Source organism: Podarcis vaucheri, assembly GCF_965113315.1.
Source record: "Podarcis vaucheri genome assembly, chromosome: Z".
Lineage (NCBI taxonomy): Eukaryota > Metazoa > Chordata > Lepidosauria > Squamata > Lacertidae > Podarcis > Podarcis vaucheri.
This window is the reverse complement of record NC_138758.1, coordinates 42,662,377-42,682,850: the sequence shown is the minus strand read 5'-3', so window position 1 is coordinate 42,682,850 and position 20,474 is coordinate 42,662,377. Positions and strand designations below refer to the sequence as shown.

The following is a 20,474-nucleotide window of genomic DNA, read 5'->3' as shown; positions in this document are numbered from 1 at the left end:
CAGCCTTTGAAACTTATTTCACTGTCTTCTCTAAAAACAATGAAAGCTAGCGTGGTGTAGTGGTTAAGAGCGGTGGACTCGTAATCTGGTGAACCAGGTTCGCTTCCTCGCTCCTCCACATGCAGCTGCTGGGTGACCTGGGATACTCACACTTCTCTGAAGTCTCTCAGCCCCACTCACCTCACGGAGTGTTTGTTGTGGGGGAGGAAGGCAAAGGAGATTGTTAGCCGCTTTGAGACTCCCTAAGGGGAGTGAAAGGCAGGATATCAAGTCCAAACCCTTCTTCATCATCTTCTAAAAAGAGAAGCCAAGCTAGAAGAAGATGCCTTCACCCCAGTATGGCTCCCCTTTATCACATACTCAGCCCAACGACATAATGACAAAAATCAGCCAACAACATACAAATCAATATGGCTTAACCTGATCCAAAACACCCACCCACCCCACTCACACATGAAAACAAAGATCACCACAGCCAATCACAAACAAACAACCACACCCTAGGCCAACCCCAACCTCTCTCACCACTAAAGAAACACAAGTGAATTGCAAAGAACCTGCACAAGCAATGCTGACACCAAACCCTACATATATTAAGTAAAATAGAAACATCGCCACCCCACCCCACCCCACCCCCACTCACCTTTCCCCCCTCCATCTCTTTCCCCCTTTTCTTCCTAATGTCTCAACAAATGAAACTGATCTGTACAAAATGTTATTTGAAAAAAAAGAGAGACATTGCACATACTTTTGTAAACCAAGAAAATATTTAATAAAAAAAAGAGAAGCCAAGCTTCACAAATAATTCATTCCCATTAAATTACAAGGCTTCTATATGCAAACATCTAAAAAAAATACAAAAAAATACATACATGGTCAGTTTCCTCTTCACATAATACCAAATCCATTATTATTATTACAGCTATTATATTTATTTTTTATACCCCCAAAGCAGTTTACAAATCAAATAAGGACAGCTGTATCAAATTTGCCCTAGAAGGCCAAACTTGAGGGCAGAGCTGTCTTCTGGGGCAACAGGCCAGATGAGATTTGGCAACCCCAATCTGAAAAACAGGCAAAAGGTTATGACTGGAGTGTTTCAAGCATCAAGACGTGGGTCTGGTCTCTGCTAGGAGATCAACACAATAAACTTTGTCGTATAGGCTCGGGGAAGCCCAGCCTAGAGTGAGGGTGGAGGAGCCGCTGTTGGCAGGGGCAAGTCCACAGTTGGGGTTTCGGCAGTGCCTTGGACAGGGCTGGGCTTGCGGAGTTCCAGTTTCTCAATGAGCTGGTTGTAAAGCTCCTTCAAGGCTTCTCCACTCTGCCCAACAAAAACACAAGTTTTAGAAAGGTGAAGAAACCTCAAAACCTGAAGCTGTTAAATCACACTTTAGCTGTTACTAGCATTTCTTTTCACTATTTCTTGTAAGCTGTCTGTTTAAACGCATATACACACACTTTCAAATGTGTGTTTATCCATCAGCTGTGTTAAGTTGTTGAGCTGGGGGACCGTGCAAAATTATGAATAAAGCAACTGGCACCAATGAAGGCGGACCTGGAAACGGAGCCGAGGAGAGAATGGTACGTCTGACAGTCAATGAAACTCTCCTTCAAGAGTGGGGGAACCTATGGATCGGGGGCACTGAATGAATGCAAATTTCACCTTTGTACATGAGGCTATTTTCTCTGCATCCCTCCCTCGCTCCTCTGTATCCTCCATTAAGGCAGGTGGCCTTGAATTTAGGTTTTGAACTCTATGGCCCGAAAGACTGCACCATTCCCTCACTCTCAAGCATATGTGGTATAGATTGCACCGTGTCCTTAGTGGTACAGCATCTGCTTCATGCAGAAGTTCCCAGGTTCAAAATTAATGAATGTTAGAATGATGTTGGATAGAAATTACCGTATTTTTCGCTCTATAACACGAACCCGACCATAACACGCACATAGTTTTTAGAGGAGGAAAATCCCTAGGCATGCCACCCGTAGGCATTTCCTCCATAACACGCACAGACATTTCCCCTTACTTTTTAGGAGGAAAAAAGTGAGTGTTATGGTGCAAAAAATACGGTAAGTGGTTTCCAGCTGCAATGCTTTAAGAGACATGAAAAAAAAAAAGGTTTATAAATGGGTAAAAGCTTAATGGCAAGGATTTGCTGAACTAACAAATTGAAGTGGAATACAAAAAAGGGAGGTATAAGGAGGTCCGGGGAAATAAGTGTAAGAAAAATATGCAACGGAAAATTAAGGTGTTTTTAACTGTTTTTATTTTGTATTTTTTCTTGTATTTTTTCATTTTTACTGTAATATCTTAAAAATTTTAATAAATATCTTTTTAAAAAAAGAAGTTCCCAGGTTCAATCCCTGGCATCTCCAGGTAGGGCTGGGAAAGACTCCCTGTCTGGAACCCTGGGGAGCCACCGTCAGTCCGGGAAGACAATACTGAGCTAGATCTGACACAGAGGAGTGACCATCCGAGACAGGAAGGTCCACTGGTGATAAATGCAGGCCACAATGCAAAGTTTGAGCTTGCCAGTCAGGTAGCCTGAAGTGGTACCTCCTGGATTCAGAACCCACCTCCCACCAGTCTCAGATTCTTCCATGGTAACAGCTACCTCTACACCAAAGGTCTCACCCCTTTCAGGTACAAAGCAGGACGAGTGAACAGTGTGGCTGGTAATAGTTGTGAGGCCCATATAGAAAGACCTGGAATGCCACATTAGATCCCAGGGTGGGGTCTGAGGGTCCCTACCAGAAGTGTCTGTGTCCATGTGTACAAATCCAGATATGGCTTCCGGTTCAAAGCACAGTGTGCCTTCCAAGAAAATCATTCAGGGCAAAACAAATGACTGTGGTACTTATGTTCACTCCATATCCCCCCCACCACTTTACCTGCTTGGGAGGCTCCAGTGACTTCTGCAGGAACTCCAACTTGGCAGGTGCCACCTTGTGGTGGAGGTGAAGCAGGAGCCTCAGTACGTGTCTATGTACATTCTCCTTCCTGTTAAGTAGCAGAAGAGATGAAAAGCCTAGAGCTGAAGGACTCTTGGCTGGGGGGGTTGGGCAGTCCACTCCCCATCTGTTCCCTCTGGGTACATTGCTGGAGTGGGGAGCAGGTGGCCCTTATTGTGGAGGGGGCTAGTCAAACCCCAAACCCTCTAAAATGGCTTGCAGAAGAAAATATAGAACGTTCTTAAGAAAATACTAATAAAATTGAACTTTTTTTTAAAAGGTAGATAACATTTATGAAAAAATAGATACAATCTCAGGTTTTTTTTTAAAAAAAAAAACAAAAATCGCCCAACAAAACAGCATAATCAGGTAGACTTGCCTAAATAAACAAACAAAAGCTTTCTGCGGGCATTACAAACAGTAGATTGAATACAGCCCAGTTCAATGACAGCACCAGCCTAATAGTAAGGCCATTGCCTGCAAATTCTCTCACTGAGAGCCATGTGAGGCCGTTTCAGAAAAGGACAGTACCTCAAGCAGGTGGGGAGGAAGAAGTCATCAAAAAGGCTAGTGCAGAACTCCTCTTGAGCAAACTCATCGCTGAGGAGGGTGAGGTTGCTGGTGAACAGGTGAAGGAAGATGTCACCGAAGGCCAGATCATTGAATGTCTCCCCTGCAGGACCAAAGCAGCAACAGAGAATCCCCAGGTGATCCTGAGAGGCAATCCTTTTTACCAGGCACATTTCTATCCCACCTTTCTCCCAGGCAGATCAGGGAAGGGCCGAAGCATCCACCTTGCACACGGAAGGACCAAGGCAGGATCCCTCTCTTTATGTGTGACATGTTCTAAGTTGTACTGAGCCATAAGCAACCAACTCTGAGACTGTATGCTAGCTCTCTTGTATCTGGTTGGTCTGGGTTGTAGCCAAAATCTAATCCTACTCAGAACAGACACACTGCACTTGATGGATGTGACTAACTCAGGCCCATTCATTGGAGGGGGGTGGGGGTGGGGGTCTACTCTAAGTAAAACTGAGTTGGCAATATCGCTCGGTTCTGCAGGCAACTGTTTGGGAAACAAAGGAGGGAGATAGTAGTAGTAGTAGTAGTAGTAGTAGTAGTAATAATAATAATAATAATAATAATAATAATAATAATAATAATAATAAATAAATAATAATTATTTATACCCCACCCATCTGGCTGAGTTTTCCCATCCACTCTGGGCGGCTTCCAATAGAACACTAAAATACAATAACCTATTAAACATTAAAAGCTTCCCTGAACAGGGCTGCCTTTAGATGTCTTCTAAAAGTTTGGCACTTGGCACTGGACCGAAGTGTCCGGGCCGAACGGCAGATCCTTTGGAAGGGCAACTTACCAAGGGTGGGGAGCATCCGGAGAAGAGCATTCTTGTTCCTCTGCTTAGTGATGTGAAGCACGTAGTAGAGCCCAATCTCGCAGGCGATCCGGTGCTCTTGCAGAAATCTAGGGTGCAAAAGAGTTTTAAGCTGCCATTCCCCACTATTTCCAGGAATGAACAGAGTGAATTGGATTCAAACTTTCGTTGCTCTAGCTACAAACATCTTTGGAGTTTAAGAGAGAACTGGTGGTGTCCCGTGCTGGTCCTACTCAGAGTAGATGCCCTTGAAAACAATTGGGAAGATTAACTCAGATGCAAGCCAGAGATTCCAAGCCCAGCCAACTGAAGGAAGCACTGGCTGCACATACACGTTAGATTCATAGAATCATATAATTGCAGAGTTGGATTGCAGGAATCACAGCGAAAAAATCCCTAACAGATGGCCAGCCAATCTCTAGTTAAAAATCTCCTGTGAATGAGTTCAGCACTAGAGGCCACAGCCTCCTCAAATGTGGAGCCATCCCTGGAGGTGGGATGGAGCCTAAAGCTCTCTTCTGGCTAGAGCGACAGGAAACAGATTACTTCAACCCGTTATGGTCTCCCCCCCCCCCAAATAGCTCTCCACTTTCTCTGGCCACGGAGTTAGTTCCCTTCCTTATGGGTCTTTTTGGACACACCTCCACTGCTTTGCTCACAAAGAGGACTTAAATGGCAAGACGCTTCCGTGTTCGATATGACTCACTTGGGAAATAAATCTGGGATTGTGGTGGGGTAAGTTGCTGGGCCCTTGTCTTCCAAAGGCAGCTTCTGGTCAACGGTGAACGTGTGGTCATCCACCACGAAAGACATCAACAGTGGTAGGAACCTGGTAATCAAGTCTACTTCCTGAGGAGCAGAGAAGGAAAGTGAGGGTCAATGGTCAGAAAATGGAAGGCAGGGACGGTAGGAACCTGTGGGTTTCCAAATGCTGTGGGACTCTTAACTCCCATCAGTCAGCATGGCTTATGGTCCAGGGTGATGGAAGCTGTAGTTCAGCATCTGGGTCACAGGTTCCCAACCCCTGCCCTACAGCCCGAAAACAGATGACCTTCCAAACCGATGGAGAAGCAACAGGCCCTGTAAAGCAGATTTGCTAAGTCTGGGCTGCCACTCTGAGCAACTTTTCTCATTTAGAAGCTATGCAGAAGTGTCACATGGGGAACGGCAGTGGCTCAGTGGCAGAGGACCTGCTCTGAATGCAGAAGGTCCTAGGTTCAATCCCTGGCATCTCCATGTAGGGCTGGGAGTATCCCTCATCTGAAACCCTGGAGAACCACTGCCAGTCAGTACAGACAATACTGAGCTAAATGGGCCACTTCCTCTGCTCCTTTGTAGATTCTCTCTTCTCCCTCCAGATTTCCCTTGCTACCTGCCCTGTCTCTCAAATCTAGTGCTGTACCTCCATGTCAGGGAACTGCCATCGGAGCTAGAGGCGGAGGGAAGGCTCCAGAGGGATGCCGGAGAGGGTCCCAGTAGGGAGAGGGGCAGCCCATTTGCTGGGGAAGGAAATCAGCGTAACACCAGTGGAGAAGGGGGGCAGATGGGGGAATCGGAGAGGAGGCTCCAAGACTCCTCGCCGGAGACCAGCGGAGAGAGTACGGGTCCTCCGCTGCCCACACCCTCCCTGCGCACAAGGCTTCCACGCAGGGAGACTAGGCGGAGACTAGGCGTCAAAGAATTTTTGTGCTGGAAGAAGTTCAAGAAACGCCCACTGACGGATTCTGCCAGCGACTGAGACAGTCATGATGCTAGAGGCTGTTCAGTCAGAAAGGGTTCAACCAGGTAACCTAGCCAGGAGTGGCGGCAACTTACACACGAGAAACCCCTAAACCCATTACACTCCAGCTTGTATACATCTCCTATCTCTGGCCTACACAATCATTACTGATGTCCAGCCCAGACCTGGGAGAAGCACTCGCAGCCATACGTGTCTGGAGAGGTCCAGCTCTTCTACAGCGTGACACTCTAAGCGAGAATTAAATCTTAAGCATCACAGGCAGCTCAAAGTGATGCACACGGGCACTCTTACCATTCTGGGTTCCTTAAAGATCTGACTGTCAATCATGTCCCAGGCTCCCTGTCCCAGTGTCAACATCCTCAGGAGAAGCAGAAGGTCGGGGCTTTCCTGAAAATTCAAGAATAGCAAAGTAACTCATCAGCACCCTTTTCAAATCATAAAGAACTTTTAGAGTCCTGCAGGATATCAGATCAACGGCTTTATTGTTGGAAGGGAAGAGCATCTTTCATGCACGCAGAAGGTCCCAGGCTCAATCTAAAGTACCTTCAGGTAGGGCTGGAAATGTCCTCAGCCTGAAATCCTGGAGAGCAGCTGCCAGCCAGCGTAGGCAAACGCTGAGCTAGATGGACCAATAAGGCAGCTTCCTATGTTCCCATATAGTCTAGCATCCTGTATCCCACGTGGTCAATCCGGCCAGATCCCCATTCTGACTACAGACTGCTATGCAAGTCTTCTGCACATTTCTCTTGGCAACTGGGGAAGATGGAATGGTACACTTGCGGGGGGTGGGGTGGAGATGTGATCCTGGGGCCTTCAGTTGCTGACTATCTGGGAGGCCATCAATGTCTCACTCACCCTGGGTAACATATCCTGCCCAATCAGTTCTTGCAGGTGGCGGATGGTGCTCAGAGCCAAGGTGTTGATGGCAAACGGATCACACAGTATCATGGATAAATCCCTGTTGGGGTAAGGTGGACAGAAAGTAACAGCACATCAAACACATAGGCCCACAACTGAAATAGGTTTGCTCACACAAAATTATTATTCTGGCTCCTTTTGAAAGCCAGAAAGTCCGTCAAATAATAATGATATTATTGTAGCCATCTACATATGTAGCCTTTGAAAATATGGAGGAAGATCTCTCTGTAAATGTGAATGTTACCAGGCGTACCTTCCATTTAATTAAACAGGTATTGCAACTGGGAGTTCTCAGACTCCCAGATTAAAAAGGACACTTTTTAATCACATGTAAATGAGCTTTTTAAAAAGAGATGCTCTGCTGGCTTCTCAGCGCCAGCCTACTTATGGGCAATCAATGATCTTCAGCTAAAGGCCTACAGGTTAGATTGCTGCAATGCGTTATACGTAGGGCTGCCTCTGAAGACAGTTCAGAAACTTCAGGTAGCGCAGAATTCAGCAACCACGTTGCATACCAGAGCAAGACTGTTTGAGCATATTACACAGATCTGGGTCCGACTGCACTGGCTACCAATTAGTTTCCAGGCCCAATTTAAAGTGTTGATTTTGACCTATAAAGCCTTAAATGGCTCAGGACTGCAATACTTCAAGGACCACCTCTTCCCATATGAACCTACCCAGACCCTGAGATCATCTTCTGAGGCCCTTCGTCGTGTGCCTCCTCCTCGAGAGGTCCGGAGGGTGGCAACACAAGAATGGGCCTTCTCTGCAGTGGCTCCCTGTCCATGGAATGCTCTCCCCAGGGAAGTTTGCCTGCCGCCTTCATTATACACCTTTAGGCACCAGGCAAAAGCATTCCTTTTTAACCAGACCTTTGGTTGATCTGATTGACATCCTATGCCCTTTTAAAACATGGGTTTTTTCCGGGGGGGGGAGTGTTATTGTTTTTGATTATATATTTTGTGGTTTCATATTATGATTTTGTTCTGTAAATCACCCTGAGACCTTCGGGTATCGGGAGGTATATAAATTCAATAAATACAGCTCAAACCATGATGGGAGTGGTGGCCTTGAAGATGTGGTAGGACTCCTACTCCCATCAGCCTCAGCCAGCATGGCCAGTGGGCAAGGATGATGGGAGTTGTAGTCTTTAGGATGTTGGGTTCAGTAGAGGGAGGCCTCTTGGTAGTTCAACCTCTCTCAGAAGATTTTGCTATGCTGCCCCTTTTCTCCTTCAAATGTCATTTTCCTTTCCCTTACTCGATTTCTTTTTTTCTTGACAAACAAGCTGGCTTGATGTATCTTGGCTACCAAGTATAATACTATAATATTAATAAAAGTATTTTTAAAACTAAGGGTAGTTTAGGGTGGTGGCCCAGGGGAGGGCATCATTACGGCAGCCCATACGTTATGGAATTCCCTCCCCACAGAGGTGCAGCTGGTACCTTCATCATGCAACTTCTGGCAAATGCTGAAGATTATTATGTGTTATTTGTTCAATTTATGTACCACCCTTTATCCGAAGATCCCGGGGTAACATACAACATTAAAAACACAATTACACAGAATAATAATAATAAACACAGAGAAGGGCCTTGGAAGACAAGCGTGGGGTCTGAGTCAGTTTGTAGGGGGAGAGGAGGTCCTTAAGGTATTGAGATCCTGAGCCTGGAATTGGACCTCGAAACTAATTGGCAGCCAGTGCAATCAGGCCAGGATGGGTGTTATAAGCTCAACTCATTTTGCCCAGGTGAGCAACTTGGCAATCAAATTTTGCACCTCTTTATCCTGGCCTTTGACACACGAGATGTGTTTTTTTCCAGCCCCCCCCCCCATATTCCTGTGGCTGTAAATCTGTTATAACCCTTTTTAATTCTGAATTTTAAATTGTTGTAACCTGACCTGGGATTTGTCGGTGAAGGGCAGACAGTACATTAGTAATAGTCCAGGAATATCTGAAGGAGTCACAAGTTCCCCTTTCCAAAAACACGTTACTACCAAAACAGGTGATGGAACACTGTGCCTTCCCCTCAGGAATATTTCCACTCCTACCACAACCCTTTTCAAAATATTAATTCCTTTAACACCCAGTCTCAGATTCGTGTGGGTAACTCAAAACCTGGTGAACCCACACTATGAAATCTGTTGGTGCTAATTAAATGAGTTTTTCCCTCTCTATGAAAATGGAGTGACACTCTGTACAGAGAAAGAAGCAAGGCTGGACCACCTGATTTGCAACAACTCACCCCAGCACTTGCTCTTGCCCTTTCTTCACTCCGTCAAGGAAGCCTTGCAGCTCTCTGGCCCTCTTGTTGTCCACAAACCTCTCTCTAATGCAGGCATCCAGGCACCAGGTGAACTGCCAAAGAAGCAAAAGATTTAGCACACACTGTGGGGACACTCACCCTTAGAGAACACACAGGTTAATTTCCTTTCCTAAGGAACAGACAAGAGACCATTGCAGCAAGGTTGTGCCAACATGTGGTGCCATTGAGCATGGTGGCCTTCTCAAGATCTCTCTCTGGTGCCCACAAGGCCTCTGAAATTTTCTCTTTCTCCATACTGTGCATTTTAAAAAACAACCATCTACTTCCAACACATTGCCTTTTACTTAATAATAATAATAATAATAATAATAATAATAATAATAATAATAATAAATTTTTATTATTACCCCACCCTTCCCGGTTTCAAAAACTGGGCTCAGGGTGGCTAACAACAAATTTAAAACAATTATAAAAGCAGCATAAAATACAGTATAAGAACATGAATAACAATAAAATTCAAAAATCAATTTAGGGGAAATAAGCATTACATAACCCCCAGGGCTAGCTGGCTGAATTGGTCCTACTTGGACCAGCGAGGAGACCAGGGGAGAATTAGCTGTGGGGTCTCAGAGCAGGTCATTGTCTTTTCTCTGAACTAAAAAATCCCCAAATTTATTTATTTATTTATTTATTGTTTATAAAATTATTTATGTATTCTTCCATTAAAAAATATCAACATGGTTTTCAACAGAAATGAATATAATCATATAAACCGTGGGAAATCAGACATCAATTAACCATTGTGGAAAGATGTGTTCTGAACTGTCTGTATTGGCCTATTGTAACTTTGCCTCCTTGGGGAGTTGCTCCACCCCTCTGAAAAGACGACAAGGAGTTAAGAGGTCTTGTTTCTAACTGGGGGCACCCCCCACAACTGCACGCACCTGAGTCCTTGCACCCATACCTTGTGACAGGGGTCAACCGAGCAGATCTCACTGATATCTAGGTCATGCAGTGACATCAAGAGCTCTGCCCGCAACGTGCAGTAATGGACATTGCGTGTCCGCAGGAACAAAGTCCGCAGGAACTGCAGCACCATGTCGTAGAGTTTCACGTTCTTCCCAATCATTTGGGTGAGCTTCTGGACCACCTTCAATCCCAAAGACAGAAAAGAAACCTGAGGCTGGAGCATCACCCAAACGTTCTAATGGGGAACACCGGGGCTTAAAATCACGGCAGCAACGTTGAGTCATTTAGGTTCTCTCAGTAGGGAATTTGAACCCAGGTCTCTCCCCAATCCTTGTCTAGTGCTCTAATCCTCTATATCACACTTTTTGAGATTTGGCCCCCACATCTCTCTGCAAGCTTCAGAGCAGAGCACAAATTATTCATTTAATATTTAACAGGTCATCCTTCTAATCTAACTCAATAACATCACAGCAGCATATATAACCTCCCCTCACTTCATTTTATCCTCACAACAACCCTAAGAGGGAGGGTAGCCTAAGTGAGATAGGAACTGGCTGAGAGTCACTCAGGGAGTCTTGAGGTCGAAGGGATTCATATTTGATCTTTCAAATCTTGAGTCTGATACTAGGGCTCACCAGTTATTACAGGGCTGGGGAACACCCAGGGGCCAAATGCAACTATAAAGTATCTGGTCCTCAGGACTCTCTCCAGGCCACACCCTTCAACTGGCTCTGCTTTGCACCCTCGAGCGCTTCCACTTGGCTGGAATGCGTCTCTGAACTCCGATATAGCCTTTTGCTTGCACGGATGGAGGACAGAGCTGGGGTGTGTGTGTGTGCACAGAAACAAACCTACTGTGCAAAGGTAAAATTCATTGCTCCACCCACTTTTGCCTCTTACCCTGTCTACCAATAGCACGTGGCCCCCAGAAGGCTACCTACAAGAGAATTTGGCCCATGAGCTGAAAAAGGTTCCCCACCCCCGATTTATTAAAAGAACCCAGTTTCCCACTCCCAGCCTCAATGCTCAAACCAATGCGCTGGGTGCTTGGGCTTCACCTCGCCTTGGCGCCTCATTTTGGGAGTAGGGCTGAAGAAGTTGTGCAGGACAGAGAGGTCACAGCTGAACAAGGCATTTTCTTTCTCCAGGATGTACTGCTTCAGCAGAGGGGACACCTCGTCACCAAACAGGGCCTGGTTATCCTGCCAAATCTGACGCTTCACCTCCACGGCACATGCTTTGTACAGGTCCTTGTCAGCCATCACCAACTTCAGCTTCTTGTCTGGCACCTGTGGCCAGACACACAGTTAGGAGAGAATTTCAGTGAGAGTTAATGATAAGGTTGGTCCCTTCATGAGACCTTGGTAACAGCATCCTTTGCATTTAAGAGCTGGCATTTTTATCACAATGCTCTTTCAACACTCCAAATTAGTTATTACTATTATTTAAGGAAACTTGTTGGCTGACTTTCAGGAAAGAAGGCAGGGCTGCCTGATTCCTTTTGCTCCACCTCAATCACTGAGAACTTCTGATGGAGTTTGTGGAGACTGACCCATCTCTGGAACGTAATCAAGCTGAGTAGGTCCAGTAACTCAAAGAACAAACTTCTTTGCCCTCTTAAACAATCCAGTAGTAAAATCAGCAGCAACTAGGCCCCTAACAACCTTCGAAAACTTCCTCCTAACAAAGGGATACGGTAAGGGGATGGTATCCGCAATATACAAAATACTACTCCAAAATCCCACAAACTCCCCAGACACAATCAAAAAACAATGAGAGGATGACATAGGTTACAAGATTGACCTCACTCAATGGACCAGAGTGTGGTCTAAACCCACCTTTAAATCCATATCAACAAAAAGAAAAGAACTCACTCTGAAAATCACCTACAGGTGGTACCTAACATCAAGAAAACTAGCGCTAATATGCCCAGGAACCTCACCAAAATGCTGGAGGGGGTGCACCTCTACAGGCACATATCTCCACATGTGGTGGGTGGGAGTGTCCCAAAATCCAACTATTCTGGACAACAGTCATATGAGAAATATGTAAAATAACCAAGCAAGTATTAGAAATCACCCCAGAAATGGCCCTACTAAACATCTTCCAAGACAATAATGCCCACTTACACCACAAAGAACTCATAACCCACCTACTCTCAGCAGCCAGAAACATCATAACCAGACACTGGAGAGACCTGTCAGGAATAAGCATGGACCAATGGTACCAAATAGTATGGGAAAAACCTTACTAGAAAAAATAACCAATAAACAAACTGACACAGGGACAAATAGAAGATTCCTTCACCCTGTATGGCTCCCCTTTATCACATACACAACCCAACAAGACAATGACAAAAATCCACCAACAGCATACAAATCAATATGGCTAACCTGATCCAAAACACCCACCCACCCCACTCACACACGAAAACAAAGACCACCACAGCCAACCACAAATGAACAGCCACACCCTAGGCCAACTCCAACTCTCTCACCACCAAAGGAACACAAGTGAACAGCAGAGAACCCGCACAAGCAACGCTGACACAAACCCTTACATATATTAAGTAAAATAGAAACATCACCACCCAACCCCAACCCCACTCATCTTTCCCCCCTCCACCTCTTTCCCCCTATTCTTCCTAACGTCTCAACAAATGAAACCATTTTTTTTTAAAAAAAGCATTACGTGGAAAAAAAATATGAGAGCGAGAGACATTGCACATACCTTTGTAAATCAAGAAAATCTTCAATAAAAATACATTAAAAAAGAACAAACTTCTATATAAAAATATTTCAAAGTTCTATTAAAGGAAAGTTACAGGGTTAAAAAAAGATTTATGGTAACAGCACCAAGTAAAGTAACTTGGAAGCTTAAAAAACACCAGAGCTTTCTTATCTGGCTAACGACTGAACAAACACTTACGCAGCTACGCAGAGTATCAGTTTTCAATTCAGCAGCATAACTACAGCGTGAGAAGGAAGATAACCCGTCAGATTTAAGCAAAACTTGCCCCAAACCCATGACTTGATGTAACCAATCATGATGCTCAACTGATGGAACCTTCAAGATAGTGAACTCCCACCCCTCCTATCTTGAAGGAGGAACCACCTGCTTCCCATTAATTTTAATTCTCTGGCCTTGGAAGATTAGTAAGGGGCACCTGTGCCTGGCAAAAACTGGTCTTTGTAATACACACAAGTTTTTACTGTTAACGTTACTGACTTTTTATTGTAGTTACTGCTGTATTTTTTTATGCGATGCAATGCCTTGTTATATTTTCTATGAAAGAAACTTCTTGGCTGCCTTTCAAGACATTCCAGATATATTTGCAAAGCAGATGCTCTAGAAGGGTCACAGCTCAATGGTAGAGCATCTGCTTTGCACAAATAAGGTCCCAGGTTCAATCCCCAGAATCTTCAGGAAGGGCTGGGAAAGACTCTGGCCTGAAAACCTGGAGAATTGTTGCCAGTCAGCATAAACAGTACTAAGTTAGATGGACTAATTCAACCAGACTCCATATAAGGAAGCTTCTTATGTTCCTGACACTGAGCTACACCCCATCCCCATGAGAATACAGAATCCTAGGCCCAATACCAATTTCTAGGCATAGGCAGCCTTCCCCAAAATCAGGCAATGCCAAAGATTGAATGCTAGTGATTCAGTGTACCTTGGGCAGGTGTTTCATGACACACATCACCACAGGTTGGATTGATGGCGCCTTGACCAAAGGAAAGCTCTTCTCCAAGAGGTCTTCCAGCTTCTTGTATCTGGAGTGTGGGACAAGAGAGGCATGCAGAACATGTTTAAGGTAAAGGGACCCCTGACCATTAGGTTCAGTCGTGACCGACTCTGGGGTTGCGGTGCTCATCTTGCTTTACTGGCCGAGGGAGCCAGAGTCCAGCTTCCGGGTCATGTGGCCAGCATGACAAAGCCGCTTCTGGCAAACCAGAGCAGCGCACGGAAACGCAGTTTACCTTCCTGCCGGAGTGGTACCTATTTATCTACTTGCACTGGCATGCTTTCGAACTGCTAGGTTGGCAGGAGCAGGGACCGAGCAACGGGAGCTCACCCCGTCGTAGGGATTCGAACTACCGACCTTCTGACTGGCAAGTCCTAGGCTCTGTGGTTTAACCCACAGCGCCACATGTTTAGCCCTACTACAAAAAGAACAGGAAGATGTCCTTCCCCACAGAAGTATTCCAAACATACCTTTCATCAACCTTTCCTTCAGAGGCAATGGATGAGACCCTCTCCAGCAGCTTCTCCCTCAGCTCATCAAACACAGACTGGTGGAACTCAAGCCTGGGGGTGCCGTGGAGGTCCAGGAATGGCAGGGCGGACTGAAGAGTGGGCAGGAGGATGCCATTTTCTGTCTGTCAATGTCATACACAAACTGTGTCAAGGTGCTATGCTGCAGATCTCCTATCTCTAAAGCAAAGGGTGGGGATCTCTATCTGGCAGCACTCTGGGGATCTCTATCTGGCCCTTAGAATTCCTTACGGTGTCCCCTGGGTCCTGATGGCAAAGGGTAGGTAATAAATTATTACTATCTGACAATGCCTCTTACTTGCCTACATACAGTGGTGCCTCGCAAGACGAAATTAATCCGTTCCGCGAGTCTCTTCATCTAGCGTTTTTTTCGTCTTGCGAAGCAACCCTATTAGCGGCTTAGCGCTATTAGCGGTTTAACGGCTATTAAAGGCTTAGCGGCTTAACAGCTAAAAGGCTAATAGCGGCTTAGCGGCTTAGAAAAAGGGGGGAAGCGGGGAAAAATCGGAACACTCACAAGACGTTTTCGTCTTGCGAAGCAGCTCAAAAACGGAAAACCCTTCCGTCTAGCGGGTTTTCCGTCTTGCGAGGCATTCGTCTTGCGGGGCACCACTGTATTGGAGAGGGACGTTCAAATGTGTGCAGAAACTAGTCTACTGTACAAAGGTAATTTTAACAATTTTTGTCCCACTCAGTTTTGCATCTGGCCCTGCCCACCACTGGCATGTGGCCCCCAGAAGGTTGACCAGAAAGGAAAGCAGCCCTTGCATTGACAAAGTTTCCCACTCCTGCTCAAAAGAGACTTAATTGTCAAGAAGAAGAAGAGTTTGGATTTGATATCCTGCTTTATCACTACCCGAAGGAGTCTCAAAGCGGCTAACATTCTCCTTTCCCTTCCTCCCCCACAACAAACACTCTGTGATGTGAGTGGGGCTGAGAGACTTCAGAGAAGTATGACTGGCCCAAGGTCACCCAACAGCTGCATGTGGAGGAGCGGAGATGCGAACCCGGTTCACCAGATTACGAGTCTATCGCTCCTAACCACTACACCACACTGGCTCTCAAGGTTCACAATAGAGTTGTTTTGAGTTGTACGGCTCTTCCTGACTGGACTGCTTTCAACTGAAGATGAAGAAAACTCAGGTTTGAATGCTCTCACATGGAAGATCTCCCAGCTGCCTAGGAAAGTAGCATGGCAGGAAGAAGGGCTCTTATGATTTTCTCCTGAAAAACTTTTCTGTTATCCTGGGTCTGAAGGAAACCCCCACTTCCCATCTAACAACACACCTAAAGGCCAAATGTATCATTTGACTATTGCAGTGTGTGTGTGTGTGTGTGTGTGTGTGTGTGCGCGCGCACGCGTGTGCATGCATGATTTTAACCCTTCCCTTCCTTGCTGTGTTCCTGATAAAATATTCCCCTTCTGAAAGTGCTATCAGAACCAGAAGGAAATTACTGGTCGGCATGAATCACCTCATCAGAGGAAGGATTTTTATTCAGAACCACTACAGGGAATGAAAGGGTTGAATTTCCCCCTGTACCCGCTGTAGTCTTGATAATTATCCTCCAGCTGCTGTTATTTACATTTTTTAAAACCCTGCAAGTTAAAAGCAAATATGAATTGAATGTCACCCCCAGTTTGGCTCTCTACATCTACAATCCATGGGACCCCAGAACACAAAATTTACGTCACAAATTGAAAGTCTGCATTGAAAGACTGAAAAAGAGCACCCCAGTGAATCCCCAGTAAGGTGCTCAGAGATTCTAGATAGCAAACAGTGTACAGTGATACCTCAGGTTAAGTACTTAATTTGTTCTGGAGGTCCGTACTTAACCTGAAACTGTTCTTAACCTGAAGCACCACTTTAGCTAATGGGGCCTCCTGCTGCCACCACGCCACCGGAGCACGATATCTGTTCTCATCCTGAAGCAAAGTTCTTAACCCAAGGTACTATTTCTGGGTTAGCGGAGTCTGTAACCTGAAGCGTATGTAACCCGAAGTACCACTGCATCATGAAAACCGTATTTTTCCAGCACACATGGCGTGCCTGGGCTCTCCTCCACAAACAAAGGAGAGAGTGTTTATTGACTCACCGCTGCCCACTACATGAATTGTTGTGTTTCAGGGTCAAATCACAGATAATTGGTAATAAGGTGGATAAATTGATTTATAATGGCAACATGTTTCCAGACAAAACTGGCTCTTCATCAGGAAAAGTTCAACCTTTTTCATGAGTCCAACATTTGCTTCTCTGAATTAAGGCAACTCCCAATTTACGAGGGGGTAAAGTTCCAGGGTACCGCATGCATATGTCAAATCGCATATAATTGAAACACCCATTGGAAAAGCCAGTAAACACCCTGGAAAAACCATTTAAAAAACCCAGCAGCACTCAACAGACAGGCAGGAATGGTGGCAATTGTGGCTCTCAGTCTCCCTCATCGCTAGAGGACAATGTGGAAACAATGACAAGGGCAGTGGACTCGTACCTCAAAGTGCTTGGTTGTAGGTCAAATGCACTTGTGGACTGATAGTAATGCTGCTGGTGTCTTATAGAGGAACATGGTGATGGGTAGCTGACGCTTTTGCCTCCCCAGCTGGTCAAACACCTCCCTGTATGGCTGCACACTATCCGTAAATGCACACTAGATCTTTAGGCTGCATTCTACGGAGGGATCATACTGGGAGATTATGTCCTTCATGTGCTTGACCACACTGAAGAGTTCTGAAAAGCTCTCCAGGGTCCAGGTGGGTTGCTCATCCTGCTCACATCCCCTTCCTATTCCCCACTTTCTGAGCTTGAACTAGACCTGTTGCGATTCTGAGCACACTGACCAAGAAGTAAGTTTAACCAGTCAATGGATCTTACATGTGAATAAGCATACAGTGGTACCTCGGGTTACATACACTTCAGGTTACAGACGCTTCAGGTTACAGACTCCGCTAACCCAGAAATAGTACCTCAGGTTAAGAACTTTGCTTCAGAACGAGAACAGAAATCGGGTTCCGGCAGCGAGGCAGCAGCAGGAGGCCCCATTAGCTAAAGTGGTGCTTCAGGTTAAGAACAGTTTCAGGTTAAGAACGGACCTCCGGAACGAATTAAGTACTTAACCCGAGGTACCACTGTACTCTGCTCTGCACTGCTACAGGGAGAGGGGCTTTATGAACTAAAGTGGCACAGCAGATGTTCTGCATGCAGAAGGTTGCAGAATGATGTGTAACAACAAGCGATGAGAAGCCTTCAAAGAGCTGCACCCACCGTAAGGCAAGATGAGGCAACTGCCTCATGTAGCAGAATCCACTGGGGAAGCAGATCTCATTGTAGATATTTATCCCCACCCGCCTCCAACGTTTCCCTGGTGGGCAGGAGAAGCACTATTTTGCAGTTTGCCTCAGGTACCAAAAGGTCTTGCACCAACCAGGATATGCTGTACTGAGTTAGATACCCTTGCAGGACGATCCTGCGCACGTCTACTGAGTTTAGCGGGACCTATTCCTAGGTAAGTGTGCCTTGAATTGCACCCCAAAGCAATTTTTTGCATACTGGGTGTTTGTTTTGTTTTGTATGCGGTTTGTATTTAAAAACAACCACCACCGGGCATGGCCATACGGCCGTTTCCTACGCGAAAGCGTGATTGCACTCTGCACATGCTCCGAGAGGCAGCTTTCTTTCTTTTCTATACGAGGCTCGCGCGGGAACACAAAGATGCAACCACACCATCTCTAGCCGGTGCCTCAAAGGTTAAGCCTCCAGGGCCACGGGAGGGAGGGAGGCCCACGCACCTGGAACTGCTCGATGGCCTTCAGCGGCTCCGTGCAGTTGGTCAGCGTCTCTTTCAAGTCTTCCCCGTTAGCCACTCCGAGGTCCTGCAGCCCGGCAAACATGGCGCAGCACCCTCCTCTTTGAATGGGGTCCGCCCGCCCCCTTATGCATGGGTCTCACATCGCAACCGGCCCCCCAGAGCGCCGCGGAGCACTCCCGTAAGGCGTCCTCCCGCAAACCGCTCCTGTAGCACAAAGGGTTCCGCTCTGGGCGCAGGCTGAAGGTAGGTCTCTCCGCGCATCTCTCCAAACTTTGCGAAGGGGACTGCGGCAAGGTCTTGAGAAGGGCTCGCTTTTATAACCACCACAACGGTACCGGTGCTTTTCACTGCCAGTAATTCTTCCGTTGCTCCTTCTGTATATGCTTCCCATCTAACCCAAGTTCTCTGGAATGCTTCCAGAAACATTCAAACACGATTCGGAATAAAACCTGAAAAGACAACCTTCGTCTGATCTCAAACGCGCAGCCTTATTAATGTGGATTTTCATGAGCCGCCTAAAGAGTAGGATGACGGTGTTTTGTTGGCGTGCGATACACACGCTTCCTGTGGCTGGTGGGTGCATCAGAAATACAGCCTTAAAATACAACAACCGTCATCCTTTTTCAAACACGCAATGCCTTAAATGTGGATTTTCATGAGGTGCCTAAGAAGTAGGATGGCAATGAATAGCTCCCTTGGTTAGAGCGTGGTGCTGATAATGCCAAGGTTGCAGGTTCGATCCTCGTATGGGACAGCTGCCTATTCCTGCCTCGCAGGGGGTTGGACTAAATGATCCTCAGGGTCCCTTCCAACTCTACAGTTCTATGATGAATGTTTCATATGTGTGTTTTTCTGTGAGACACACACACTTTTGTGGCTGGTGTGTGGAATCGCAGTGGTGGTGGTGAGGCAAGTAATGAATTGTAGGTGGTGCTATGTATGATTTTGTTAATGGTATAATGTAGTTATATTTTTTTTAATGTGTTGCAAGTTGCTTGGAGACTTTTGAGTAACAAGGGAAAGAACTAACAAGTGACAATGAAAGTAATTAGTTACGTAAATGTTTACATCTTGCATATATAGGAAGTCTGGCAATGTGTTTACATTATTTATTTATCCTACAGAACTTATACATTTCTTGACTGTGGTAAAACCCCAAAGCAGTTTACAACAACAACAACCATATAAATTATTTAAAATATTAATATTAAATATTATTAAATATTTTAAATATTAACATTAAAATACAAAACAAGAACAGAAAACACATGGATGTTTTTGCCTGGTGTATAAAAATATGCAATGAAGGTGCCAGGCAAACCTCACTGGGGAGAGAATTCCAAAAATGGAGAGCCACTGCAGAAAAGGTCCATTCTCATATTGCCACCCACTGGACTTCTTCTGGGGAGGGCGCACAAGGTCGGGCCTCAGATGGCGATCAAATAGCAGTTAAACTAATTATATGAAACTTACAATGCTTAATATGGAAACAATCTTTTAATAAAAAATAAAATTAAAAACAATGGAAGGAGGGACGGATTTCAGAAGGGATTTGAATATAGCAGATTGTCAGATGTCACTATGCTACACAGCAAAAGCAATCTCCCTCACACCACTTCCAGGCATTCTCAATACAGTCAGGGCTTTTTTTCAGCCAGAACTCACTCAGTTCCGGCACCTCTCAGGTGGGTGCCATTGCTATTCTAAGAGAAGGTAGGAGGCGTTCATGGTGAGTTCCGGCACCTCATTTTCTAGAAAAATACAGTATTGTTCTATATTGCGTTGCTATTGGTGATGATATTTTTAATGTAATTTTTGTGGGTTTGCCACCATGCCGAGCAATCCTAGCCAGACAGGCATATCTCCTGTGTCAGTTAAGCAGTATCCTAATTGCTTCTGGCTGGGGCAGCATAGATCTTTCTTAGAATCATAGAATCATAGAGTTGGAAGGGACCGTAAGGGTCATCTAGTCCAACCCACTGCATTGCAGATATATTTTGCTCAACATGGGGTTAGAACCCACGACCCTGAGATTAAGAGTCTCATATTCTACCAACTGAGCTGTGCAGATATGTCCCTTTGCACCCTTACACTGACTTTGCATCTTATATGCATCTTATATGATGCCTTGTGGGCTGTGTTCACATCA

General features: G+C 45.5%; 1 protein-coding gene across 2 annotated transcripts; it reads right to left on the bottom strand.

Annotated features, from left to right (window-relative positions):
* Positions 1-748: 748 nt before the first annotated feature.
* Positions 749-18,505, bottom strand: NELFB (negative elongation factor complex member B). 2 transcript variants are annotated; one of them, XM_082208931.1, is made up of 13 exons: positions 18,306-18,505; positions 14,462-14,625; positions 13,920-14,019; positions 11,305-11,535; positions 10,242-10,427; positions 9,257-9,369; positions 6,948-7,050; positions 6,384-6,479; positions 5,058-5,200; positions 4,334-4,440; positions 3,484-3,625; positions 2,893-3,001; positions 749-1,321 (listed from the first exon to the last, which is right to left on the bottom strand). In XM_082208931.1, the coding sequence occupies exons 1-13, from the start codon at positions 18,405-18,407 to the stop codon at positions 1,181-1,183; spliced, it is 1,737 nt and encodes a 578-aa protein (XP_082065057.1). In that variant the 5' UTR covers positions 18,408-18,505; the 3' UTR covers positions 749-1,180. The 2 variants fall into 2 exon arrangements, with proteins under 2 accessions (XP_082065057.1, XP_082065058.1); XM_082208932.1 differs by lacking the exons at positions 13,920-14,019; positions 14,462-14,625; positions 18,306-18,505 and adding an exon at positions 13,175-13,906.
* Positions 18,506-20,474: the final 1,969 nt, after the last annotated feature.

Excerpts from the sequence above, each read along its gene's own strand:
- NELFB (XM_082208931.1), bottom strand. The coding sequence starts at position 18,407 with ATGTTTGCCGGGCTGCAGGACCTCGGAGTGGCTAACGGGGAAGACTTG. Across the intron at positions 14,020-14,461 it reads GAAGGAAAGGTTGATGAAAG|ATACAAGAAGCTGGAAGACC; the intron begins GTATGTTTGGAA and ends CCCACACTCCAG. Across the intron at positions 3,626-4,333 it reads CCGGATGCTCCCCACCCTTG|GGGAGACATTCAATGATCTG; the intron begins GTAAGTTGCCCT and ends TTGGTCCTGCAG.